This window comes from Alligator mississippiensis, chromosome 11 (genome assembly GCF_030867095.1).
Source record: "Alligator mississippiensis isolate rAllMis1 chromosome 11, rAllMis1, whole genome shotgun sequence".
Taxonomy (NCBI): Eukaryota; Metazoa; Chordata; order Crocodylia; family Alligatoridae; genus Alligator; species Alligator mississippiensis.
This window is the reverse complement of record NC_081834.1, coordinates 50,331,714-50,356,817: the sequence shown is the minus strand read 5'-3', so window position 1 is coordinate 50,356,817 and position 25,104 is coordinate 50,331,714. Positions and strand designations below refer to the sequence as shown.

The window sequence follows — 25,104 nt, the reverse complement described above, 5'->3', positions numbered from 1 at the left end:
GGAACCAGACAGGGAGGTCTCCAGCTATGGGCGAAGCCCAGCAGTAGTTGCAAAAGGCGGTTGCCATGACGGGCCATCCAAGACAATGGTTACCAGCACCATTGACATGTCTGCTCTTCATCCTTTGCCTATAGTCTTTGAAATATTTCCCTATAATAATGCAGGTTGAATGCAAGGAAATGCTTCTGATGGATTTTTCCCCCATCAGCACACATAAATCCATCATTTAAAAGAAAGACGCTTTGAAAATGTAAATGTTTTGATCTTGGAGAGGACCATATTGTATTTAAAAGTACCTGAAATGGCTCTATTCATCGTGAAACAGAGGAACAGTGCAATGTATATCAGTGCCAGTTTCAGCAGCATTTCCTAGCCTCGCTGTCCCCTGGCTTGGACCTTCCCTGTACACTACCCTTCACCCCACCCTCCCTGGGTTCTCATCAGTCAGTTTCTGACCCTACAGTCCACCAGGATCTTCCTGGGTCACAGATAATCTGACTGACAGGCCAGTCCCTTCCCCCTTTGTATCTCAGTCCTCTCCTGCTTTCTATGGTTGGACAATCCAGCAACCCAACACTGCACGTCCAGGTTCACGATTGAAAGTCTTCAGGCAGAGAGGAGTCATGCAGGATCATGGATGGAAATATAACTGAGGGTGGAGGAGCTGTTTATGAGCTACTCTCTGCTAGACTTTCACCCCGTCTCAATGGCACAGTCGAAAATCAATTTTGTCATCATACAACTCCAGCCAGACCCAGCGGTAGATTCTCTCTCCAGCAAACGAGGCCTGTTCAAAGTTGAACAACAGGTCATCAGTATCACCATGGAAAAATGCCATCCATCTCTCATAGAATCATAGGGCTGGAAGGGACCAAAAAGGTACATCGGGTCCAGTCCCCTGCATGAGCAGGAAAGACATCTGGGGTCAGATGACCCCAGCCAGGTAACCGTTCAGTCTTCTCTTGAAGACCTCTAGGTTAGATGATTGCACCACTAGTGGGGGGAGCTTGCTCCATAGTCTGGACACCCTAGTTGTAAAGACATTTTTCCTAATGTCCAGCCTGAAACTATCTTTCAGGAGTTTTTCACCAAGCCCCGATGTATGCCTCTGATATAATAGTAAGCTGCAATCAGGACCCCTCTCAGCCTTCTTTTCTTTAAGCTGAAATGTCTGATATGCCTCAGCCTCTCCTCATATGGCTCACCATGCAAGTCCCTGATCATGTGGGTGGCCCTTTTCTGGACCCTCTCAAGCTTTAGCATGTCCTTGTTGAAATGCCTTGCCTTTGGGGCCCAGTCAGTTCCACGAACAGTTAGTGTTATCATTTTGGTTAAACTTATGACAGACAAGTTACATTTGCGGGTTACAAACTTACAAGCTTTATATTAGCTAATATTGCCTATTAGGCAAAATACCAAATGCCTCCAAGAAGCACGTATTTATTGCTTATTAATCCCTCTGGTTCTGGCCATCACAGGTCTGCCTGTATATGCAGCCTATCTGTGCGTGTCTGCACAACCCCATATCTTGGTGTCAGCCGTGAACTTGGCCAATGGGCTTTTCACCCCCTCATCCAGGTTGTTGATGAAGATATTGAACAGCACTGGGCCAAGTACCAACCCTTGGGGTATGCTGCTGTTCACATCTTGCCACGATGACACCGATTCATTCATTTGGACTCTGTGTCCTACTCTGCAAGCAGTTTTTAATCCACTTGACAGTCCTGCAGTTGAGCCCGATACCTTCCAGTTTTCTGATCAGTACCTCATGGGATACCAGGTCAAAGGCTTTTTGGAAGTTGAGGTATATGATGTCAACCACTCTCTCTTGTCCAGGTGATGAGTCACCTGATCATAGAAAGAAATGAGATTGGTCAGACAATACCTGCCTATGACGAAGCCATGCTGGCTGTCATTCAGTATCATACCTTCTGCAAGTTTGTCACAGATAGCCCCTTTGATGAATGTTTCTAGGATTTTCCCTGGAATCGAAGTGAAACTAATTGGCCTGTAGTTTCCTGGATTGTCATGCTTCTGCTTCTTGAAGATGGGCACAACATGGCCCTCTTCCAGTCCTCTGGGCTTTCTCCAGAGGCCCATGATTTTTGAAAGACCTTTGCCAGGGGCTCTGCAATTACTTCAGCCAACTTTTGCAGCACGCTTGGGTGGAGTTTGTCCTGTCCTGCTGATTTATATACATCTAATTTGATGTGTTGATATTTAAGGGCATTGTAGCTGTATCTTTATTCCATGTCTAAGCTTGCAAAATAGGTCCTAATCATAGAGAAGCTAAAATCTTTTCACTCTAGAGGTCAAATAATTCTGAGATTTTCCTAAGAATGGCTGTTCATGCACAATAATCTTGGGAAGTGACTGACTACAAATTGACAGGGTTAAATTAAATGGAAAAAAAAATCAGGATTGTAACTGAGGTTTGGGATTTCAAAGGAGCAAAAAGTGATTTTAACAAAATGAATTAGTTGCTAAAGTCAACTGAGGATATCAGAGATTGTATGCAGAAAAGTGCTGAGGCATCTTTAAGCTCAAGGCTTAGTTTAGAAGAATAGCTAGGCTTTTCTCAGTCTAGTAGCAAAACAGGCTGGAAGGGATATCTATGTTATCTATAAATATATTTGGGGAATAAAGATGATGAAGGGAAAGGCACTATTTTGGACTAATAGACAATTTTGAGGCAAGAAAAAAATAATATAACTTGGATACAAATAAGTTTAGGCTGGAAATTAGAAGGTCCTAAGCACTAAGAAATCAGGAGTTAAATAACTAACTACTTTAGAGATGTAGCTTAAAATTATTAAAACACGGACAAAAATTGACCACAAATTTAGAGGGTATAAGCTGTTGTAAAAATCATTTAACTAGGTTAGATTCCAAGCGCCGGATGCTTGGAAAAAAAATGCACCTACGCAAGTCATTTTAAAGCAAACTAAGTTAAAGAGTGGTAAAGAACAAAATATCTCATAAGAAAAGATCTCATAAGATTTCATAAGAAAGCTAACATCAGCAAAAGACATAGAAGCATACAGTTTACCACCACCAAAGGAAATTACTAATTTACAGGCAAAGGAAATAATTAATGAGGCATATGACGGCCTTCAAGTAGCTTATAAAGGGCCGTTAAAGGCTGCTGATTACAAAAGTGCCTTCTTAACGATGGCGCGAGCATTCATTGGCTGCCTATGTTTAGCCGAGTGACTGGAGGGTGAAAAGAATACATTATTAGAGGGACTAAAATTGGAAAGCGAAGAGAAGCAAAGGGAATCCCTCCCTTCTTCCGCAGCAGTAACAGAATATGCCAACCCGCTTCCATTTAATCCAGGGACGTGCACACCCACACCCTATACTGAGTTGAAAAATGAATTAAAGGAGTTGGAATTAGAAGAAGATAGGTCATTAGGAGACCCGGACACTCCTATAACAGCATACCCAATTGTGATTAGTAGCTGGAAACAAACAGGAACAGGGGCACCCCAAAGACAAAATGTGTATAGGGAAAGAATTCAAGAAGAGTGTGCAGAACTCGTCACCCGAACCAGCAGAAAAAATGGAGAGACTTGTTATGTATGGTTGGGACGAGTGATAGAGGAACTTAATGCTATGGGAGAAAGCGTCAGCAGTTTGGAAGCCCAGCAAATAATTAGGAACCCAGGCTGGTCCAGAGGAGTTCTGAGCACCAATGTACTAAACATATTAAGGGGGAATTGGCCCACCTCCCTGGTTGCGGTATTTGCGGTAGGAGTTAAAGATAACCTGGGGGCATTAGAATTCCCAACAACAGCAAAGAGCCCTGAGGACCTCAGGCACATAGTCTGGGGAATAAGCTTTCAACATTGGCAAGTGGGTCAAACTCTCCAATTAACCCCGCAGCAGAGAGGGTTGTGAAATGACTGTGTATTCACCAGTGACCCAGAGAGAATAACAGCTCATCCACTGGCTATGGAGGTATTGTCTAAAGTGTTTAATATACCCGGAACCAAAGCCTGGCTGCTTCCACTGGCAGACAGTGGGGTCTATGAGGTCTTTGATGTACTTAGTGATTTAGATAGCTACACAGGGGGAAGGAGAGGACCAAACGCACACACGGCACATGTAGCTGTCATAGACAGAACCCAAAAATTGAAACATAAAAGGGAACCTACCAAAAAGCAAACAGCGATCTCTGGATTCCTGTTAGGGAAAGGATTTGACAGAGAAAAATTCAAAGAGAATACACATAAGGAGAACTAAGATCTGGGGCATCCAATTAAGGTGGTTACCCTGGGAGAAATATAAAGGACAAAAAAGCTTTAGAAGCGAGACTGCTGAATCTCCTTGCAGAAAACGGGGAGGAGGGGAGAGGTGCTGAGAAATAAATTATGGAACACCCCTCCCCCTTCCCCCCCCATACAACCAATTGGTAAATCACAGATTGATTAACAGAGATTTTAGGCCATATATAACAATCACATGTAAAAATCCACATATAAAAGAATCAGAAAATGTCCAATTCTTAATAGATTCTGGGCCTCAAGTAAACATGATTCATAAAAAATATAACCCCCTGGTGTGTGGGTCTAATACCTCCACCAAAGTAATAGGAATAAATAACGTGCAGGAAACTTACAAGAAGGGTACATTGAAATGACCGATGGATTCCAGTTAAGGGTTCTTGTAGGAAGTCATAACATATTAGGATTCCCAAGTGTGAAGGCGGCGCGCTGCTGTCACAGGCATGAGGAGAGGCAAGGAGAGGATGCGGGGCAGACAAAACCACAGAACAGAATCCTGGGGGGGGTGGTGGTAACTTACCTCCTGGAGACCCGGCGGTGCCTGAGTTGAGACTGCGGCGGCAGCTGCAGCCGCAATTACAGCCGCACGAGCCAGCATTATGCCAGCTATTTAAGCAGATGTTCCCAGTAAGGGAAACAGCTGGGCCAATTGCAGCAGCCAATATGGCTGCGACGGGAAGGTTTAAAATTCCCAGCAGCACCCGAGGGGAGGGGGAGCCAGAGAGAAAGAGAGAGAGCGAGCGAGCGAGCGAGCGAGCAGACAGCATGTCTGGAGTGCTGAGGCTCCTGCTGAGGAAAGGCACCAGCTCGGCTGTGCTGCACCAGCACAAGAGGCAGCAGAAGCCTCTAAACTGCGAACTGAAGAAAGCAAGGGGAAACCTCCTGCACTGCAACAGATAGCGAGCAGGGAGAGGTCAGTACTCCCTTTGAGAGGAGGAAAGCAAGGGGAACGACAGGGCACGCTGCATTTGCCAGCACTGCCCCTAGGAGAAATAGAGCTGGGGACAGGTGCAGAATCCCCGGGAATCCACTGGATAAGGGAAGGCAGCTCTGGGAGCAGCCCTAGTCAAGGAGAATATTATTTCTAGGGAAGTTAGGAAGGAAGGATGCTAAGTGATATCAGAATAGTCAGAGAGACAAGAAGATGGGCTGGCAGAGCTGTACAGCTAAGTCCGAGTCGCCACATTGGTGAAGCCGAAGGCAGGAAAGCCTGCAGAGGACTGAAGGTCACCATCCCACCAGCACATGATTGGTTGGCGAGTGGACAGGGTGTAGGGATGGCAGAGCCCCGCGGAACATTGTAGGCAACAGCTGTGAGTACACCCGTGTCGGGGAACCCCTCTAATAAGAACTCCACTGGAACCCTCTCACAATAATATACCAGCAAAGTCGTGGCAGGCGGGACAAGTGGAGGGGCTACCTAACCAACAGGTGGCACTAGCCATAAGACCTCCAAAATCACACCAAGCATTAAAAGTATGGAAGAATTAAGTGAATCCCTCAAGGAATTGTTATTAGTTAATTTAAAAGAAGTTCATGTTCTGATAGTAAAGATTGGAGTGATAAAAACCCCAAAGAAGTTAAGGAGATATCCTATAAAACCCGAACTACAAAAAGACACGTGCCAATTCCTTAACGACTTACAAGAAAAAGGGTATATAACCCTTGTGTCAGAGTCATTGCACCTAAGTCCTAGTGGGACAATTAAAAAGGCAGGCAAAGAAGGTGTAAGGCTGGTAGTGGATTTCCGCCAAATAAATGAGAAGGTGGAAACTGTAGTCACCCCAATATATAAAACTGCAGTTGATATATTCAGCCATATCAGGGAGCACAATACACACATATGGGAAGCTACTGTCAATCTAAAAGATATGTTCTATAGTGTTCCCATGAAGGATGAAAAGGGTCTTCTTAACACCATACTAAATGGAGTACAATATAGGTGGAATGTACTTCCTCAGAGGTAGAAAAATTCACCAGTCCTTGCAACCTAGCACCTGATAAATATGTTAGACAAATTTAAAGCAAATTATGACCTTGGAAATACTCGACTTTATCATTATGTTGATGGTATCCTGATAACAGGAGAAAGTGAGAGTGAAGTCAACAATATGTTGTAAGCCTTAATTGAACACATAAGGAAAACAGGGTGGGAGGTAAACCACACAAAGACCACCCCAACCCAACTGAACTTTAGGTTTTTAGGGAAGGAAATAACAGCATCTGAAATTAAACCTCAACAAAAATGGATAGATAAGTTGCACAAGTACACTAATACATGGTCTGTAACAAGGACACAAATGCAAAAGGTCTTAGGTCTAATAAATTGGGTCCGAGATGAGATACCTAATGTAACAGTAAAAAACTTGTGCAATCAGGAATTCTATAAAAACAGAGCAATGGACACAAGAAAGTCATGGGGAAGTATTAAGACTTATAGACAAATTAAATCAAAGCCCTGCATGACATAAATATCAACCTGGAACCCCAAGTGAGTTGAATATTACAATAGGAAATGATTATTTAGCTGGAAAAGTAACACAAAGGAGGAAAGTCATAGACTTGTGGAGTATTAGCTTAATCAAGAATGAATTCTTGTACGAGACCTAAGGAAAGGTGTTATTAGGAATGCAACATTGTACCAACCGATATTAGCCAGGCTGGAGAATAAGTATGGTAGTACACCACCTAGCAAGTGGGGAATCACTTCACCTTAATGCTCCACCTGTAGACTTTGGTGGAAGTAACAAAATGTGGGCCAAGCTGGGAGCTAATATAATTCAAAATTGGGATCGTAATTGGGAAGGTAAACGAACCTCAAATAATCAACCAAGCAAAACCACCTTCATAATAGATGGTGGACCGTAGCAAGTGATGGGTCCACGAAAGATGAGTCAAAAACGGGAATACATTGCTGGAAGTGTAATATGATTAAATTAACTAAACACTTAGAAGCAAAAAATTATGCACAAGAATTAGAATTGGAAGCAGTGCATGAAGCAATAAATCATTGTCACCTGAATCATTCAACAGAAATATGGGAATTGGTTATTGATAGCAAATATATTTATAACATACTGCTAGGAAGGGCGGATCCCACAGTGAGAACAGAGATGTGGAATTTCATTGAAAGTATGTTGGAATTACAGCATCAGCCTACTTTTGTGCGACATGTGAATAGCCATCAACCAAGTACACCTAGCGTACATGCTGATTTAGATAAAGAACTGCAAGTGTTTATTGGGGGAGAAGAAACCATCAATTATAAAGGACAAAGAGTCTCAAGAAATAGAAAAAGGAGAGGGAAATATTGATAACGCAAAATATTTAAAATGGCTCCATGAAGAATGGGGGCATTGGAGTCCACGTAAGAAGAAATAAATTGCTACATATGAATTTGGGACATCATTGGGAAATTATCAACAGAGGAAAAGGATTTGATGAAGCTGTGAACCCTGTAATAATGTTAAGATCACACCAAAGAATGAATATGCATATAACTATTTGGCTAGTAATTACTTTCAGCCAGGACAAACATGACAAATAGATTTGATGGGACCTTTAACGGAAGCTAGAGACTTCCCATAAGTCCTGGTAGTCATAGGTCTGGGAACACGAATGGTAACATGTAAACCACTCCATCACACTAGGGCAGAAAATGCAATAGCCCCCCTAGATAGTACTTGTGGTGTTTGGCAAATACCTCAAGAAATGATGAGTGACGGAGGACCACCATTGTCTAGTACCAGGCTTAGTAAATTGTGCAAGCAAAATGGAATACAATTCCACATTCATACACCATACCACCCAGAGTCAAATGGAGTAGTAGAAAGACATATTGGCATTCTAAAAAAGCAAATAAAACTCCATTTGAAAACACCCAGCTATAAGGGATGGAGTCAACACCTTCCGAAAGTGCTCATATAGTGCAGTAGAGGGAAACAACTCTGGCTTGAAAGGAAAATAAAAATCCCAAACAAATGGAGCAACAGCTATAAAATCAATGACCTAGTTTGGGTACACCTCCCAAATGATTTAGAAGTAGTAAAAGGAGAAATCAAGGAATTAGGAAAATATCCCAACACATACCACTGTGAAGTTCCAGAAAATGGAAGTTTAATACTAGTACACTGAAGTTGGTTAACTCCTCAAAGCTATGCCGCTCTTCTGGCTTAAGCAAGGCCTTATTTTGTTTTAAAGGAGCTGCTTAGCAGTCACAATCAAAGGTGTAGCAGAGGAAGCAGAAAATTGGAAGTCACGGGGAAATGTACAGGTCCGTAATGACATAGACCCCACTGGTCAAAAGTGGACATGGCTAGCAAACAAAACCATCTGTAAAAATGTAAGTAGAAACCATAACATAACCATGGGATATAATTCAGACATAGTTAAGTTCACCATACCAATCCATACCATAAGGTGTAATATCCCATGGAGATGGAATTGGGATCAATCCAAGTTATTAAATGACAGGGGGATAATTAAAGGAGACGCTCCGTCAGGAACAAACCTTAGTAGTCGCCTAATAAATGAAACAGATTGGGACTACTACATTTGGACATTTATCCGAAAGCATCCAGCAGATGGAATGTTTGGAATCAAATTAACTCGTTACCCATTAGGATTCTTTGCAAATGAAATATTCGATCAATTTGGGGTAGTACAGTGTATTTGGAACACTACGCAGCAAAACCCATCTTGTAATCCAAGGCAGGAGTCTGACAATTGGTGTAGAGCAGTAATTCATGTAAAAAAGAGCTTGTTACCATTCATATTGATACAGAGAACGCCACCACCCGAACGTACAAGTAACACACTGTTGTGGCACCTTACTAAACCAGAGTACAGCCCAACAGGGTACAGACTTACCTTCGAGGTTAATTGCACATATCCAAGTTGATCCAAGCGAAGTATCTGGACCGACTGGGCTCAAAGAAATCAGGACTTCATGTGGCAAGCTCAAATACAACCTCATTTTGAAGACATACTAAGCTTTGCACAAAGTCATGTAATCATAACTCAACAAATTACTTCCAAAATGCAGAGCTTCATAAATATGACTTATGAGAATTTAAACAAAATGCGACAAAATGAGCAAGCCCTTAAGAATAGAGTCATGTGGTTAAGTTGTATAGTACTACATAATTCAAGCCCATTCAAGGTAAACTTAGTCAAAAATCTTGAAGCCAAACACACGGAAGATGGTAACAAACCCAAAGTTACGTGTCATAGTCAAGTAGTACCAATACTTAATCAAGTTAATCGAGGAAATGTACAGTGGTTATGTTTAGTCCAACCTAAAACCGGAACCATTACATACACAAAATCTGGAGGAAAATACAATGGGCATGTACAGCCAATTACCTGTAACATCAAAGGTAAGTGTACAGTACCCACAGAGATACACTTAGAACAAAGGTGCATAGAAATGAGAAAGTGAAATGAGACCCACGTTCGAATATGTAAGCATTGTAATTGTAATGCGTATAATAAAACACAAAGGGTAGTCGTACAAGACTTTGACATGGATTGGAAAAATCTACCCCAAGATGAAGCTAATCACTTTTATGATAACTCTGGGAAACAAATTATAACCAAACCTCCTATTCCATACAAAGTAAGTGTTATAGTCCGATGTTTTGGGAACAGAACCCAGCGTATAACATAAGTATGTGCCATACACAGAAAATAACACAGATTAGTATGTATAACCAAAGTCTTTTAGTTACCTTTTGGGATGAAAGAACAGGCATTCCATTGCAAGCAGCATCACATTGGAGCATGCAAGACCCAATAGTAGTCAGCAACCTTGTTTCATGGGATGTGCATCTAAAGGCCTGTAACTTCACACGAATCAGCTTCAACAGAGAACAAAAGTGGCTCAGAATGTTTTCCACAGAAATGACTAATCATTTTATTAAGCTGCAAAACAAAAATGCTTTGCGAGTATTTAAAGCACCTAGCTCTAGCTTTATGGAAAGCATAGCAGCACTAGGACAAGAAGTAGGAGATGCAATATCCAAAGGAGTATCAGCAGTAAAAAGTATTGGACAATCATTATGGAATGCAATAAAAGGACTTTTGTCAGGACAATGGATACATTGGATTGTTATAGCTGTAGCTGGAATCATTGTATTGCTAATATCTGTAAAAGTAATAATGTATTTTGTAAACTGTCATCAACAACGACAGATACAAAAACTCAATACCAACATACCACTCATCGCTATATAGTCACAATGCCTAATAGGCATGGGGGATGTCACAGTAATAAGTATAAGTGTGTTGCCTACTAGCCATTGTTGAAAGGAGCCTGTATATAAATACACAAAAATGAAACCTAACAAAGTAAGTGATTTATAGTAAAATGAAACTTAAGTAACAGAATGACAATTAACGCACCAATCAAGTACTGAGCATACAAGGTTACTAGGTTACTTTAGAGCAACTGGAAAGTCCTAGGAATAGGCTTAAACCAGAAAAAAATTGCTCAAAACTGGGTCAGTGGAATAAAATGGGGATGCGCTAGATGCTGCATCCACACCTGACTATGGGACTTATGGCAAGGTGGAGTAGGAGGGGGCCATGACGCCAACTCATTTCATATAAACTGAGCTTAAGTGATCCCAATTTGGAGGAGAACTCCCTTGCAGAGCATCAAAGGAAAAATCGCAAGTAGTTCGTGTTGCAGCCTGATCAACTGCGCAGAGTCCCCGAGACAAATATCTCACTTTAAGTGAATAAGTCGCCTCGCCTGAAAGCCGTGGGACACCGAACCAGCAATGTCTCGTCTGACCCGGTAACAGAATAGAATAACCAAGTATGCTACGCCTACTGGTGTGGTAAGTATGAAATATAAATAAGACAAATAATACTGAAATCAATAAAGTAGTTGGAATTTGTAACTGTACTTGTAATCCTTTTTTTGTAGTATTATTATCAGCAGAAACAGAAGCAGAAATTTTTCTCGTAATTTTGTGTTTTGTGTGTTTGTGTATGTTGTGTTTTGTATTGTTTATGAAAGCTAAGCAGTTGTACAAGCGATCTAAAGAGTGGTAAGTTAGTTCCTAAATAATTAAAGCTTAATCCCGTCCCAAGTAGCCCTTCTCAGTACTTACCCTTCGCACTCCCACATTCCGACTCCAAACGAGCCGTACCCTTCAGCCCTGTAACTTTACCGCTCCCACACACTAACAATTTCCTCTGTGGATAGTCTTACTTCAGAATAAGTGTTTTGACATGTTAACTGGGAATAGTTATTCTGGAATTACTCCCCCCCCAACACAAGTCCTAAACTGAGTGTTTTAACTTTCAGTCAATCAAAAGAGAAACCCATTTGACTTGGCTTAAGATATGTATGTGTTGTGAAGGCTGTCCATTGCTGTGCAAAACTGGTCACAGGCTTCTGCTAGGTGTCCATTCAATCCTGCACAGTAATGCAGACATCACCTCTTGTTGCCTTTGTACTGCCATAAACAGTTTATGGTGGCGCAAAACAAAAGAAAATAGACATCTATATTCTATCACATTGCAATGTGGTTGCTAAAGAAGGTAGCAGTAATTTGTGCTGCTTTATTGTGATGGATGTCTATTTTCTTTATGGCAGGAGCGCACAGGCAGCCTGGAGGTTCCCATCCTCTCCAGCCACCGAGGGCAGCAGGTCTGTGGGCTTGTGGGTCTCAGTCTCGTGTGTCCCAGGATTTCCCACGCAGGATCAGGCCTCTAACTTCAGGATTGCCTTCATAGCTTTCCCTGCTTGCTTCCAGGTTCCCTGGAGTGTGTCTCTGAAAGCTGAGAAATGTAAGGTTCCCCACTTCCAGAGACATGCCCTTGGCAATAGGTATTTTAGCATTGTTCTCAGGTTGACTCAAAATGATGTTTCGCAGTTTCTATAGGAGTTACCGAACAGCAGTAAATAGGGCAGGATGTGGGGTGCTGAGCAGCACTGATATGCTGGTGCCCTGCCCCTGTCCTTGCCCCTCACTCTCAACCCACAGCTCCGCCAGTGCCACTCACTCCTGACCCACAGCCCCTGCCTGCCCCCGCCAGCTCCCTCCTGGCAGCAGCTTCATCCCAGCACCAGGATAGGAGTCCAGCTGCAGCTGTTCCACCTGCTGCTTTATGGCTCTGAGCAGTGCCAGCCCTTGCTGTCCTGCTCCCTGTTGCCTTGCGGCGCGTGAGGTGGGTGGTTAGCCCTCAGATACGAACAGGCCGGGGACGAAAGGGACACGGACTCAGATTGAAATGATGTAATAACTTGAAGCTTTACTCACAGTTTACACAGTGAAACGTCTTAACAACTGTCTGTGATTTCACAGTTCCAAGCAGCAACAACACGAACAATGACAGGAACAACAAAAACAACACAACACAACACGAGAGCTCAGTATATTTGAGTGATACAGTCGAGTGATACGTTCGAGTGGGGGGTGTCCAAGGGGGAGGATATCGTGGACGCAGGATCCTGGAAAGGGTGATCAGGCCTCTCCAAACTGTTGCGTGGATCCCCCTTGGGCCTGTGTTCTGCCCCTTTTATAAACTACAGAGCCAATCAGAATGTGCCTCGTGTACCTGCTGACTTTCAGTCAGGAGGCTGTGACTGCTGGCCATGCGGTCACGCACCCCATGTAACCCCTGATTTGCTGAGGCTACTTGATCACGTGCTCATCATGACTCCCTCACACTCTGAGCATAGTTTACCCTCATGTTTTACATTGGACTGGCGTTTGGTCATTCTGCATTTAGACACTCCCCATGCCTGTGCCTAGGCCCCAGAAATCCCCGTGCTGTTTCTGGGAAGCCCACAACTGGGGCTCAGGGACTGGGCTGAGCAAGCCCCTTCCCTACCTATGCACAAGATGCTCTAAGGTGGCAGACAGACGTTAAGCCCAGCACTAGTGTCCTTTCCTACCTGGAGCTCTCCCTCACTCCAACCTCCATCTTTCCCTTTCTCACATACCCCTGCTGCCACCTCCACTCCTCCCCCCAGCCCATTACATGCAAATGATTCCTGGGACCAGGAGCCCCCACAGTCTGGGGCAATATGTCCCCGCACCAGTGTAGGCATGGAGCATGGCTGCAGTGTAGCAGATGCCCCTGCAGCCATGGCTCCTACCAGCAGGTCCTGTCCCATCCTATCTGGCAGTGGGAACACAGGGTGTGAGATTTGTGGGCAGGTGTGGGGTTTGTGAGGAAAAGGGTGTGGGAAGTGGGTGTGGGTTTTGTGGGAGAGATTGGGAGAGTGTGTGGGGGTGAGGTTTGTGGGGGTAGTGTAGGGCTTGTGCAGGGGTTTGGGATAGTGTGGGGCTTGTGGGTGGATTATGGGGGACAGTGTAGGGGTGGGGAGACTGTGGGTGGGGGGACTGCTTGGGAGGGGTGGGTCCCACACCCACCACCTTGCATGGCGTGCAGCCTCCTGCAGCAGCAGCATTAGTGGTCATCAGGACACTCATGCCCACTCCTGCCGGAGACCCCCAGTGGCACGGTGCCACCTCAGACCACCAGCTGCACGTGGTGCTGGCCCCTCCCAACCCACATGCCCTCATGCAGACCTGGGCCTGGTCCTGCTGTCAGGCATGGCTTCTGGCACTGCAGGCAAAAGTTGTGTGCTCTTGGGCTGGGCCAGGTCCTGCCTCCATTTCCCCTCTGCACCGTCAGGATGGGCTGGTTCCATGCAGGAAGGTCCCGCCTTCTGCTCTCAGTGCCAGAAGCCCTGCGTGAAAGTAGGAGATGGTCCAATTCTGCCCAAGGGCAAGTGGGCCTGGCTGTGCCAGCACCATGTGCAGCCACCAGTCTGAGGTGGTGTCATGCCACTGGGAGTCTCTGCCATCATGGGGCATGAAGACCCTGATGGCTGCTGCTGCTGCTTCAGGGGGCTGTGCAACATGTGGAAGGGTGGGCATAGGATCCACCCCTCCCAAGCAGTCCCTACCACCCACAGTCCCTTCACCCCGCCACACCCACAGCACCTCTACCAACAACAGCCCTCCCCACCCACCCACCCATAATTCCCTCCACTCGCACAGTCCCCTAGGTCCCCACATCTCTGCTTACCTGGGGCAGAGCCTGGGTCTTATCTGCTGCAGCCTTGTGCCACTCCTTTTTCCCCCAGCAGGCTCAGGCAGCGTGCTGGGGCAGCAGGGGCATGGGGCAGCCATAGAGATTAGGGCTGTGTGAAGCTTCAGGTGCTGATTAAATTCAGAGGAGATTCTACCCATTTGGCAGCCAAATCTCTGAATCCAAATCGAATCAAGAGACCAAAAAAAAAGGTCTGAATCAATTCAAAGCTCTCCAAATTGATTCAAAAAAGATTCAGCGAGCTCAAGAGATTTGGTCAGTGCTCACTTGCTGCCCCTGAGAGCTGGGCCCGGACTCTGTGCCAGTTTAGTAGGGGGCGTGGGGGAGGGGCTAGAGGAGGGTGGAGAGGAACATGGGGGGAGAGCCACCAGGCACCATCCCCTGCCTGCTCCCCCAGCCCTCCTGAGCACCCCCTAACTGCCTGCTCTCCCAGCTCCAACAATGGTTCCCCCGCCCTGCCCCAGCATCCCGGCCCTTTAAAAAAAAAGCCTGCACTTACCAGCTGCTTCAGCAGCCTCAGGGCTTCTGGGGGCTCATGACAGAGCACCCCCTGCACAGCACAGGACAGTGGGGAGAAAGAGGGATCACCTCCCCACCTGGCAGCAGATGGTGGGTGTGGGGCTTTTTGTTTATTTATTTTTTATGAGCTGGGACGCTGGAGCTGGGCAGAGCAGCCATTGACAGGGCTGGGAGAGAGAGCGGCGGATGAAGCCTGTTTTATTCAGAGATTCAGCCAATTCAGTGGTGACTGAATCTCCAAATCTGATTTGGCAGAATTGATTCGGGACAGTGATTCAAATCACTGAATTGAATCACTTTCCCCGGAATCGGCCGAATCCAAATCCAAAGCGAATACTAGCCACAGGCTGAATAGAGATGCTCTGGCTCGGTACTAGAGCATTTGTCTGGGGGGACGCACCCTCCGGTTTCCTCAGGGCAGGCTCCAGGAGTGTGCTGTGTGTCACTTTTTTCTGTTGTGTAGTTTTTTGATATTGGCATTTCCCAGTATTGAATTTGGAGTCTGCACTGCATATTTGCAGCACGGGGAAAAAATTTGTTGTATGAGTTTGCGGAAAGCCAGAAGGACAACTGAAGCCCATCACGGGTAATGCACGAAGCCAGATAACGGGCATCATCTACTGCCCATGCCAAGGCGGTGCGTGAGCACACCTTGGCCAGGAACTGCAGTGCGTTGGCCAGGAAGAGCGGTGAAAATCCAACTGCTAGAAGACCTCCCTCCATGTAACCAGCAGCCATGACCCCTCCGGATGTGGAGCAAAACTTGCAGGCCCTAACACAAATTCTCAATGCACAGCAGCAAATGATGGAAAGGCAGCAGGACTGGCTGTGGCACGGCTTGATGGTATTTAGGATGCCTAAGATGACATAGGAAGATGACCTAGAGGCTTGCATCGAGGCCTTTAAATGACATGCCATTATGACAGGCCTATGTAAGGGGTATTGGGCCAGCCAGCTCAGAGCCATCATGGTTGGCAAGGCCCAGGCCACATATCATGCCCTTTCCTGCAAGGAAGCCTGGGATTACGACCGAGTAAAGACCGCCATACTATACCGGCTGGCAATTAATCTGTAACACTACCGGTGGCTCTTCAGGGCCAGAAAGGGACTGGATGAAAAGCGACCCTGACTCTTCCTACAGTTGCTGTGGGACCTCTTGAATAAGTGGCTAAATCCCACGTCCTGCGACTGAGACACTCTCACAGATCAGATACTGCTGGAGCAGTTTATTAATGATTTAGAAGAATGCACACAGCATTGGGTGCGCCAACATTCACCCTGTAATTGCGAAGAGGCACTTCTCCAAAGAGTGTCAGAGCGAACCTGCTGAGTGATGGCGCCCCGATAATATGGCAAGGGGGCTGATGGAGGGACAAAAAGAACCAGACCAGTTGGAACCCGTGGACTGCAGCTATGTCACTGGGGGAGAAAGCGTGGTTTGGAGGCATCTGGTAACAAAAGCTTGGGGTAGGAAATGCCCCGTTCAAGCCATCCTGGATTCAGGGTGTGCCCAATCATTGGTAAGGGCTGATCTGGTCACCCTGCAGACACGCTCGATGTTCATGACGTGACCAGTAGCCAACCATTCCAGGAAGCACAGGAAGAGGATGCCAGCCTTCAGGAGCTAAGGTCCCAGGCTCTGACCCTCACCACCACTTCGACGTTGGGACCTGGGGATGTTCCTCAATTTGAGGTAAGACACCAACTCCTATACCGGGTTCACCCCAAAAGGGAAGGGGAGCCCGAGAGAATACAGCTCATGGCTCCCACTCACTTCTGTCACACTATCTGGCACCTCACCCATTCCAACCCCACTGGAGGCCATATGGGTCAGGACAAAACAACAGCCCATATAGCCTGATGGTTCTTTTGGTCCAGGATGGGGGAGGACATGGCACGTCACTCTCCCGCTTGCCCTGAATGTCAAAAAGCCAGGGAAGACCACCCCGCATGGGCACCTTTTTCAAGGGTAGCCCTTGATATAGTCAGGCCTCTCCCTTGCTCTAGTGTGGACCACCAATATATATTAGTACTAGTCGATTACGCCATGCGGTACCTGAAGGCTATACCATTGCAAACGGTGACTGCCCCACGAATTGCAGAAGAGCTGGTTAAAACAATGGCCAGGATGGGAATTCCCCAAGAAATCATTATCAATCAAGGATGCAATTTTATGTCAGAAGTACTGTGGACAGTCTGCCATATGCTGCAAATACAATACCTTCGTACTTCAATGTACCACCCACAGACAAATGGGTTGGTAGAGAGACTGAACGGGACCATCAAGAGAATGCTCTGTTGCTGCATACAAGGGGACCCATGGGAGTGGGACCTACTCCTCCCTTTGGTTCTGTTCATCCTGAGAGATACCCCACAGGATTCACTAAAATGCTCTTCCTTTAAACTGGTGCTAGGTCACCGCCCTCGTGGTCTGCTACAAGCACTGAGAGAGGATTGGGAGCTCGGCAGTGGAGAAACAAAAGACCCGACATCATACCATCAACAGTTCCAAAGACGGTACAACCAGCTGGTGATTTTGCTAGGAGTAACCTTCAAGAAGTACAATTCCACCAAAAGGAGAGATACGATGCCCACACCAAGGAGTGGGAATTTAGACCGGGACAAAGAGTGCTGGTATTATTACCTACATCCTCCAGAAAATTGTTAACTCAATGGCAGGGTCCCTTTGAAGTGATACACCAAATAGGCCCAGTGGACTAAGAGGTACACTGCCCTGGCCACCTCCAAGGAAAACAAATATATTACATCAATCTCCTATGAGAGTGGCGCGGGCCCGAGGGGTGGGCGGCCTTCTCAGAAGCTGAGATGGAAGACCTGGGACCGCAGAGCGTGATGCAGGGGAAGACTGAGGAGGCACCGGAAAGACAGGTCCAGATAGGAAGGGAGCTATCCGAGATGCAGAAATCTGAAGTAAAGGCTCTAGTAGAAGAATTCCACGATGTGTTTAAGGAGGAACCAGGATGGGTCCAAGGAGTCTACCACTCCATACAAACACCCCTGGGCACCGTAGTGCGAGAAAGATGGTGACCGGTGCCTCATCATCTTTCCGGTGAGATACGAGATGAAATCAGCAAAACGATCAAACAAGGAATTATACGCCCGTCCCGTAGTCCATGGCATAACCCCCTGGTCCCGGTGCCAAAACCTGACAGCTCCTCACAATTGTGCATTGATTACTGATGACTAAACAACATAGCGATCTTCAACGCATTCCCCATGCCTAATGTCATGGAGCTGGTAGACTGCATAGGCAATGCCTAGTATATCTCAACCTTAGATCTAGCAAAGGGATACTGGCAGATCCCGGTAGTGCACAGTGATCAACATAAAACCACTTTGGGGACACCATGGGGACTATACGAATGTATTTGTATGCCATTTGGGCTCCACGGGGCAGCCACAACGTTCCAGCACCTAATGGATCGGATATTTGCCCCGCATACTGAATATACTGCAGCTTACATCGATGATATAGTGGCATTCACCCAAACATGGGCACAGCACAGAAAAGCCTTACGGGTGTCAACAGAATTAAAGATGGGTCTGACAGCAAACCCAAAGAAATGCATACTAGCCCAGAAACAGACTAAATAGCTCAGGTTTCTGGTTGGACACAGCACAATACAACCATTAAATGATAAAGTGGAAAACATCCAAAAATTTCAGGCACCATGAACCTTCAAGCAACTACAATCCTTTTTAGGTTTAACCAATTACTACAGACGGTTCCTTCCCCAGTTTCCCAAATTAGCAGCACCCCTTTCTGAAGCACTAAAGGGACAACGAATGGGAGGGATAAGGTGGACAGATGAAATGAGGTGAAATTTTGACCTATTAAAAAAGGCCTTATGTGAAGAAGTAGTGATACATACCCCTGACTTCCAAAAACCTTTTATTTTACAGACTGATGCCTCTGAAACAGCAGTGGGGGCTGTGTTGACCCAGAAAGACACTGAAACGGAGAGGCCAGTCACCTATGCCAATAAAAAGCTACTGCCCCCAGAAACAAGGTACACCTCCATAGAACGGGAGTGTCTGGCGATCCGCTGGGTTGTGGAGCACTTCAGGTATTACCTGATGGGGAAAGAACTCACATTAGTAACAGATCACGCCCCCTTGAAGTGGCTGAGCTCAACTGAAATAGATAATGCCTATATCACAAGGTGGGCCCTAGCACTCCAACCCTTCAAATTTCATATATTACATCGCCCAGGAAAAAATAACATAAGGGCGGACTTCCTATCCAGGTGCGGAGAGGACTCCAGAGATGAAGTTGGTCCACAACAAATTAAAGAAACAACCGTTGACGCAGGTAGAAACCTAATGCAATGGAATGAAATGCCCCATGGCTGCTTGGGCAGGGAGGGAGGGTTGTGTCCTGGAGATAAGGAGAAGCGGGACCTATAGGATCCTATGACCCCAGCTGACTTCCTGCCCTTCGGGCAGGGGGCTGGACTCAATCTTCCAAGGTCCCTTCTAGCCCTAATGTCTATGAAATCTATGAAATCTATGAAAACTATGACCGGGAAGCCCCATCTGTGGGGCTCGACACTGAAAAAGATCCCAAAATGGAGGAAAAAACCAAAACATTTACTTACCTGTGGCAGAAGAAACTCTGGAACACTGAAGGGAAGAGCCCACGTGGTTCACAAGCCATGCCTTTTTGCAATTAAGGCTGGCAGATGATGTCATGAGGATGCACCAGCCAGCAAGAATAAAAGCAGCTGCCGGCAGCAGGGAGGGGAGAGCAAGTGAGGAGGTGGAGGCTCTCTGCGCCGGCAAAGGAGGGAGCCAGCGTGATCAGAGAGTGCCTGGATGGCGAACGGCAGCAGAAGTTGCAAGGGATCTCCCCACCTGGGGTATTGAAATCGAGCCCCAAAAGGGGTGGAGCATTTGAGGTGACTCACCCCTGAAATTGCTGGGGATACTCGGTGGTGGAGCCATTGAGCTATGGTACACGGAGGGAAAGGCTGAAGCACACCTGGAGTCCACCGTTGATGGCCAATTGAGGCTTCTTTCCGTGTGATGTTGCTCCAGAAGGGAGTCCCCAGCTGGACCTTCTGGGTGGACAGGCGGGGTGCTGGTCACGTCAAAGAGGGGGCCATTGCGGCTCATTCTTTGTTCCCTTTTATTCCTCTCTGGCAGACTTTGGTGACTCCCCAGTTCTCCGGCTTACCCAATCCAGGGGTCGTTGACCTCGAGGGAAGTCCGTCTTGATAGCTGCTGGATGGCAGCTGTCAGCCCCAGGGGTCAGGTCTGCAGGTATGTGCAGTCGTTAGAGTCCATTGATGAATTTTGATTGATTCACTGCCGTGGTGAATAGAGCTCTGGAACGGTTGATCAGGGGGCATTTCAAGGGTCTGTTTCCAGAGTTGATTAGTTCAAACCGGGGCTTCCACGCCTTTAACAGTGAAGTTTCAGGGAGTTCCTGGCTCTGTATTTGTTTATCCAGACTAGCTACTGTGTTACACAGTCAACCATGATTCATTCCGGGACCGATATTTTCACTACAGTTACACCTTATATAAAAATAATAATAATATAATAAGAGAAAAAGAGAGGAAGGAAGAAAAGGTAGAAAAGAGAAAGCATCCCCAAAAGGGGGCAAATACTGCAAAAGGGGCTTTTGCCATATGGAGGAGCTTCACATTTGAGGGGTGGGGGCAGGTAAAAAGGTTTCTTGCTACATTATTCCCCAACTTGACATTGGCCCTCAGGGTGATGTCACTGTAATATTTGGCCTAATGCTTTAGCCTCATCTATTTTAGCACGTACAGTACGTAGGGTGTCAATGAGTTTACAGTACAGGAATATAGTTAGGAATGTTAAAATTATCATTAGGGTGAAGAGTATTACAACAGGGTGGATTTTTCTTTGATTTTGGTGAGTTCCTGGGTGACTTGGTGGTTATTAGTTTGGATGATAGTATAGGTTTTGTTGGCTTGGGACTGTAATGCTTGCAGGGCTGGTTGGAGTTCTGGGTGTGTGGCAGCATGTCTGAGGGCTTGGGGGGATGTACCTAGGTGGATTGGGGTAAGTTTAGATTTCAAAAGGCTGTACTGTGGGGTGATTGACTGAGGTATCATGGTCCTCTTTCTGTACTGAATGTCACACCCAGTGATGGATCTGACATCACATAGACAGATGTTGTGTTGCAGGCCAGTAATATTATAAAATTCATTCACTGTAATGGATTGACGAAGGGTATGGAGACAAACACATCCAAAACCAATGCTGACAAGTAGGGATTGAGCACTGGGGTCTTTGAACATTACATAGGGACAAATTGAAAAATCAGGGTCAAAACAAAGGGTTTGGGCTGTAACATAAGTTCTTCAGAAAGGAAACTGGAGCCAACATCCTCACAGTTATTGACTGCAATGGCTTCCAATTGGCCATTAGGTTGTTTTAAAGCCCAATGTTTGCCTGTTTGTGGGATCATGAAAGTGTCATTGATCTGGCTCCCCAATTTTATTATTGGGAATACTTGATTTATTTTACCACTAACCACCCCCATGATTATAAGATCGATAGACCACAAATTTGATCAAAGCTGAATTGTGTTAGCCAGTCATAAGGGGTTAAATGTGGAGACTGCCTGGTTTCCTTTCTTAACAGATTTTGTAGTTCTAGGGGGATGTGTCCTTTCAGGAATTGCAGTATAATACCCTTAATTACGTCCAGGTACCATACCTGGACCTGGGTACACATGAGGGCAAGAGAGGTGTTTTGCCTTAGGGCTATGTTTGCTTCAGTTAGGGTGTGGGAATCCTGGGAAGCTACTTCAGTCATCCACTGCATAAGGGAGGCAATAGAGACACTTAAGTGAATAGAGGTTTCAAAATTGTCCCTTGTAGGTCCATCCAAGTGGTGAAGCAGATTTCCCACAGGTACCAATCTGTTCCGGAGCACCTCTGTGTTCATGGTATTAAAGATACCGGTGCCAGTACCCATTGCTCCCAGCACTGCATATAGCGATCATTGGTGTCATGGGCCACTGGATCCAGAGCTGTTAGAAGGCTCATATGTGAGCTGCTGAGTGCAAGCCTGCCATCCAGCACTTAGCAGGATGACATAATTGGCACACTGTGGATACAACTGGGTGATGCTGTGGGATTGCAGATTGAGAGTGGCATTCCACAGGGATTGTGTCATATTAGTCTATAAAGGTTTACTGATATCCTGCTTTACTAAGAAAGGTCCAATCACATGTCTTTGTGCTTTGTCATGGATTATGATTTCTGCGGCTAGGGTTGGGGAGTCCTTGGAAGTAGAAGCTTCCCACAGTCCAGAGCTGGATAATGAGAAGTCATACACTAGGGTGCCACAGCTGGATAGGGGACGCTCCTCAGGGCAGCTGGTGGCATTGAGGGTAAAGTCTATGAGTTCAGATTTTGGATGGGTGAAGTTGACAGCCAACTGTCCTTGTGGAAAGCTGATGATCATTCATGCTGGGATGTCTGGACTAGTACTATTGCTGCCCCAGCACACCTGGATGGTGTGTTCCCCAGCAGGCAGGGGACTGGAAAGGTTCCACGCTATACAGGAACAGGGGGGGAGGTGGTGGTGGAGAGGGTATGGTTGTGGACACCATGGGGGCAGGCGTGTGTCTGGGTAAATGGAGCAGTCTAAAAACACAGGAGTGCCCAGTACTCCCAGTCAGTCTATCCCGCATCCACCCTGGCATTACCCTTCCTTCTGCTGGAATGGGAATTCTGTTGGTTCTCCAGACTTTACCACCCTGGTAATCCTGGATTTCTCTACCAGGATTCAATCCTACATGAACACACACTGCATGGGGATCGCACCTAGATTTGAGAAAAATGACAAGGTGGGAGGAATCATGCAAGTTAAATTCATGTATGCCATTCCAAATCCAACAGGAGTGGGCTGCCCAATGTTTGCAGCCTTTCTGCTGAGAGGTCGGCCACTGTAGGTCCTGGATGCCTTCCAGGCTAGTATCACTGCTAGCCACCTCCAGACAGCATTTGACACCTTTGCTTTGTAATGTCAGTTCACTGTTTGAATCACAGTGAAGGCTGGCAGTAAGCAGGAGGATCCACATGGAAAGGATTTCCCGCAGACCTAGGATCTCCATGTTGAAAGCTTTAGTATTAAAACAAAACAAAAGAAAACAGAATTGGCTCGAGGGGTAGGGGAAAGGGATCAGGTAAATTAGTCAGATGTGTGCCTGCTTTAATGCAAGTCTTTGTAGACCAATGGGGTGACTACCTATAAGAGGGTGGTCGTCATAAGTCAAGGACTTCTCTGGCCTTTCCCTGCCTCAACATTGGGGTGAGCACTGATCAGCTTGTCTGATGCGTATTTTCCTACACATCAGACATGGATCCTATGCATTTCCATGGAGCCGTTCCTTCCTCCTAGCCAAGAAGGGTGGCCAGCAGGGTTAAGAGATTGTTTACCTGGTTCCTCACAAGTCAGGCAGTTTTACTCCTTCACTTCTCAAACCTCTCTTCTCATGATGAAGGGAAGTATCCTATTAGGACAAGGTTAGATTCAAGGTTAGGTTTATTCTGCCCCTTTGAACAGTTTCAGTTGTGACACATGCACCCCTTTCCCAGATTCTCCTTTATCAATTTGGACCACAGTTGGGCTCAATCAATTAATGATAGTGAAGGGTCCAACCCATTTGGACTCTAGGACATGTGCCTTTGGGGTGGGTCTAAGATACATGACCAACTGTCCAATTTCCCAAAGCGGTCGACGCCCCCACCCATTGGTTTGATCCGACTAAGTTCGACCTCCGCCACTACATCGGGGGGCCGGTACAGGACAGAGGGGCATGACAGGAGGCACCCAAGCGCAGTGGGATTGAGCCTGGACACCACCCATTCCTTAGCTGTCCTGGGCTGGTGTGTGAGGGTGTCGGTTGGCTGGATGGACAAATAGCCCCCTAACTTTCCATTCTGTGCGACCTGGTGGTAGGCAATGTGGGCCCAAAGGCCGTCCGCGTCGGTGGACGGAGGCCGCTGATGGTTCGCCCACAGACAATACTTTACTAAGGGGTCTGCATGTGTTTTCCCTTCTCATCTCAGAGTTCCCATCCTCATCGCCATTTGGCGGGCAGTGTGAGTAAAACGCCCTGGGCGAGAACGAAGAGGTAATAACACAGAGGCAGAGTCCCTTGGCACTTAAAGAGTAATGTAAAAAGTTTTATTTTTGTACTCACGTTGGCAGTGAGGCTCAGTTCTCTTAAAGCTGTTACAGAAACTGCAGTTATTCACTCCCCTGGGAGAGATCACTCGTTCGGGATACGGAGGGGTCACCCTGGGTTTTGGATATCGGTGGGCATTCGCGAGACTGAGATAGAATTGGCCAGATTCCACCCTGTTCGCTTAGTCTCGGACTCCTGAGTGATTTCTTCCGGATTCCTTGGTTGTTTTATAAGGCTGCCACAATTTTCAGTGTCCCCGTGAAACAATTGGCTTGTATTATTCTGTAAGTTCCCTTATATGGTGGTCTCCCCCTGGGTTTGAGGGAGTGCCCAACAGTTACGGCAATAGCGTGACAATATACGCAATGGCTGCGGCTGCTATCTGTGAGTTAGTACATGGCGGCTGCTTATCTGTAAATTAGTACAGTCAGTACTTTCCTAAAAATGACAGCTGGTCACTCGGGAGCAAGCAGCAAATATTATACAACACCTCTCACTGGTGCCGCCTGAGATACATTTCACTAACCTCCACCCGGAGCCAGGGCCGGATCCTGCCCCCCGCGAACGAGGCCGGCGGGAAGGTGAAGATCGGGGCCCAGGTGTCAGCATCGAGAAACGACACCCGCCCCAATGTGCAGTCCAGATACACCCCCACCCTGCTGGGCGCCCGGTCCAGGGGCAGGGGGGTGGGAACAGGGGCAGTGAGAGCCTCGTACTGATCCCCATTGCACCGCACAGCCCAGACCCCCTCCTCGGGGCTAAAGTTGATCCATCCCTCCCTCCTCACAGACTCTCTGGCCACCCCCACGGCCCACCATCCCCCCTCCCCCACCTCCACCTCCCACCAGTGTCTCCCGGAGGTGAATCCCTCACGGCCCAGGACACAGCACCAACTGTCAAATCTCTCAGGATTGTAGGGCAGGCGCTGCCGTGTGTGTGTCCGTCTCACACTTTTCCCATCCTCAGAGAGGTCGAGCTCAGGATGAGCCGTGTCTGGATCCAGAGTTACGTCGTCTGCGGGGAAAG

General features: G+C 46.6%; 1 protein-coding gene across 14 annotated transcripts in view; it reads right to left on the bottom strand.

Moving 5' to 3' along the window:
• Window positions 1-255: 255 nt before the first annotated feature.
• Window positions 256-25,104, bottom strand: part of LOC109280857 (butyrophilin subfamily 1 member A1-like) — a 45,689-nt gene continuing 20,840 nt past the window's right edge. For 3 of the 14 annotated variants that reach the window (XR_009455665.1, XR_009455666.1, XR_009455663.1), the window contains 2 exons: window positions 19,502-25,092; window positions 18,779-18,977 (listed from right to left, as the gene is read on the bottom strand). Coding sequence is in view for 1 of the 14 variants with exons in the window: in XM_059715024.1 (XP_059571007.1) it covers window positions 24,572-25,092 (521 nt within the window). In the remaining 13 variants the exon portion in view is untranslated. Of the gene's footprint in view, window positions 788-1,621; window positions 1,849-10,015; window positions 10,145-18,778; window positions 25,093-25,104 lie in introns of those variants that run through there. The other 11 variants (XR_009455674.1, XR_009455668.1, XR_009455670.1 and 8 more) reach the window with 11 other exon arrangements.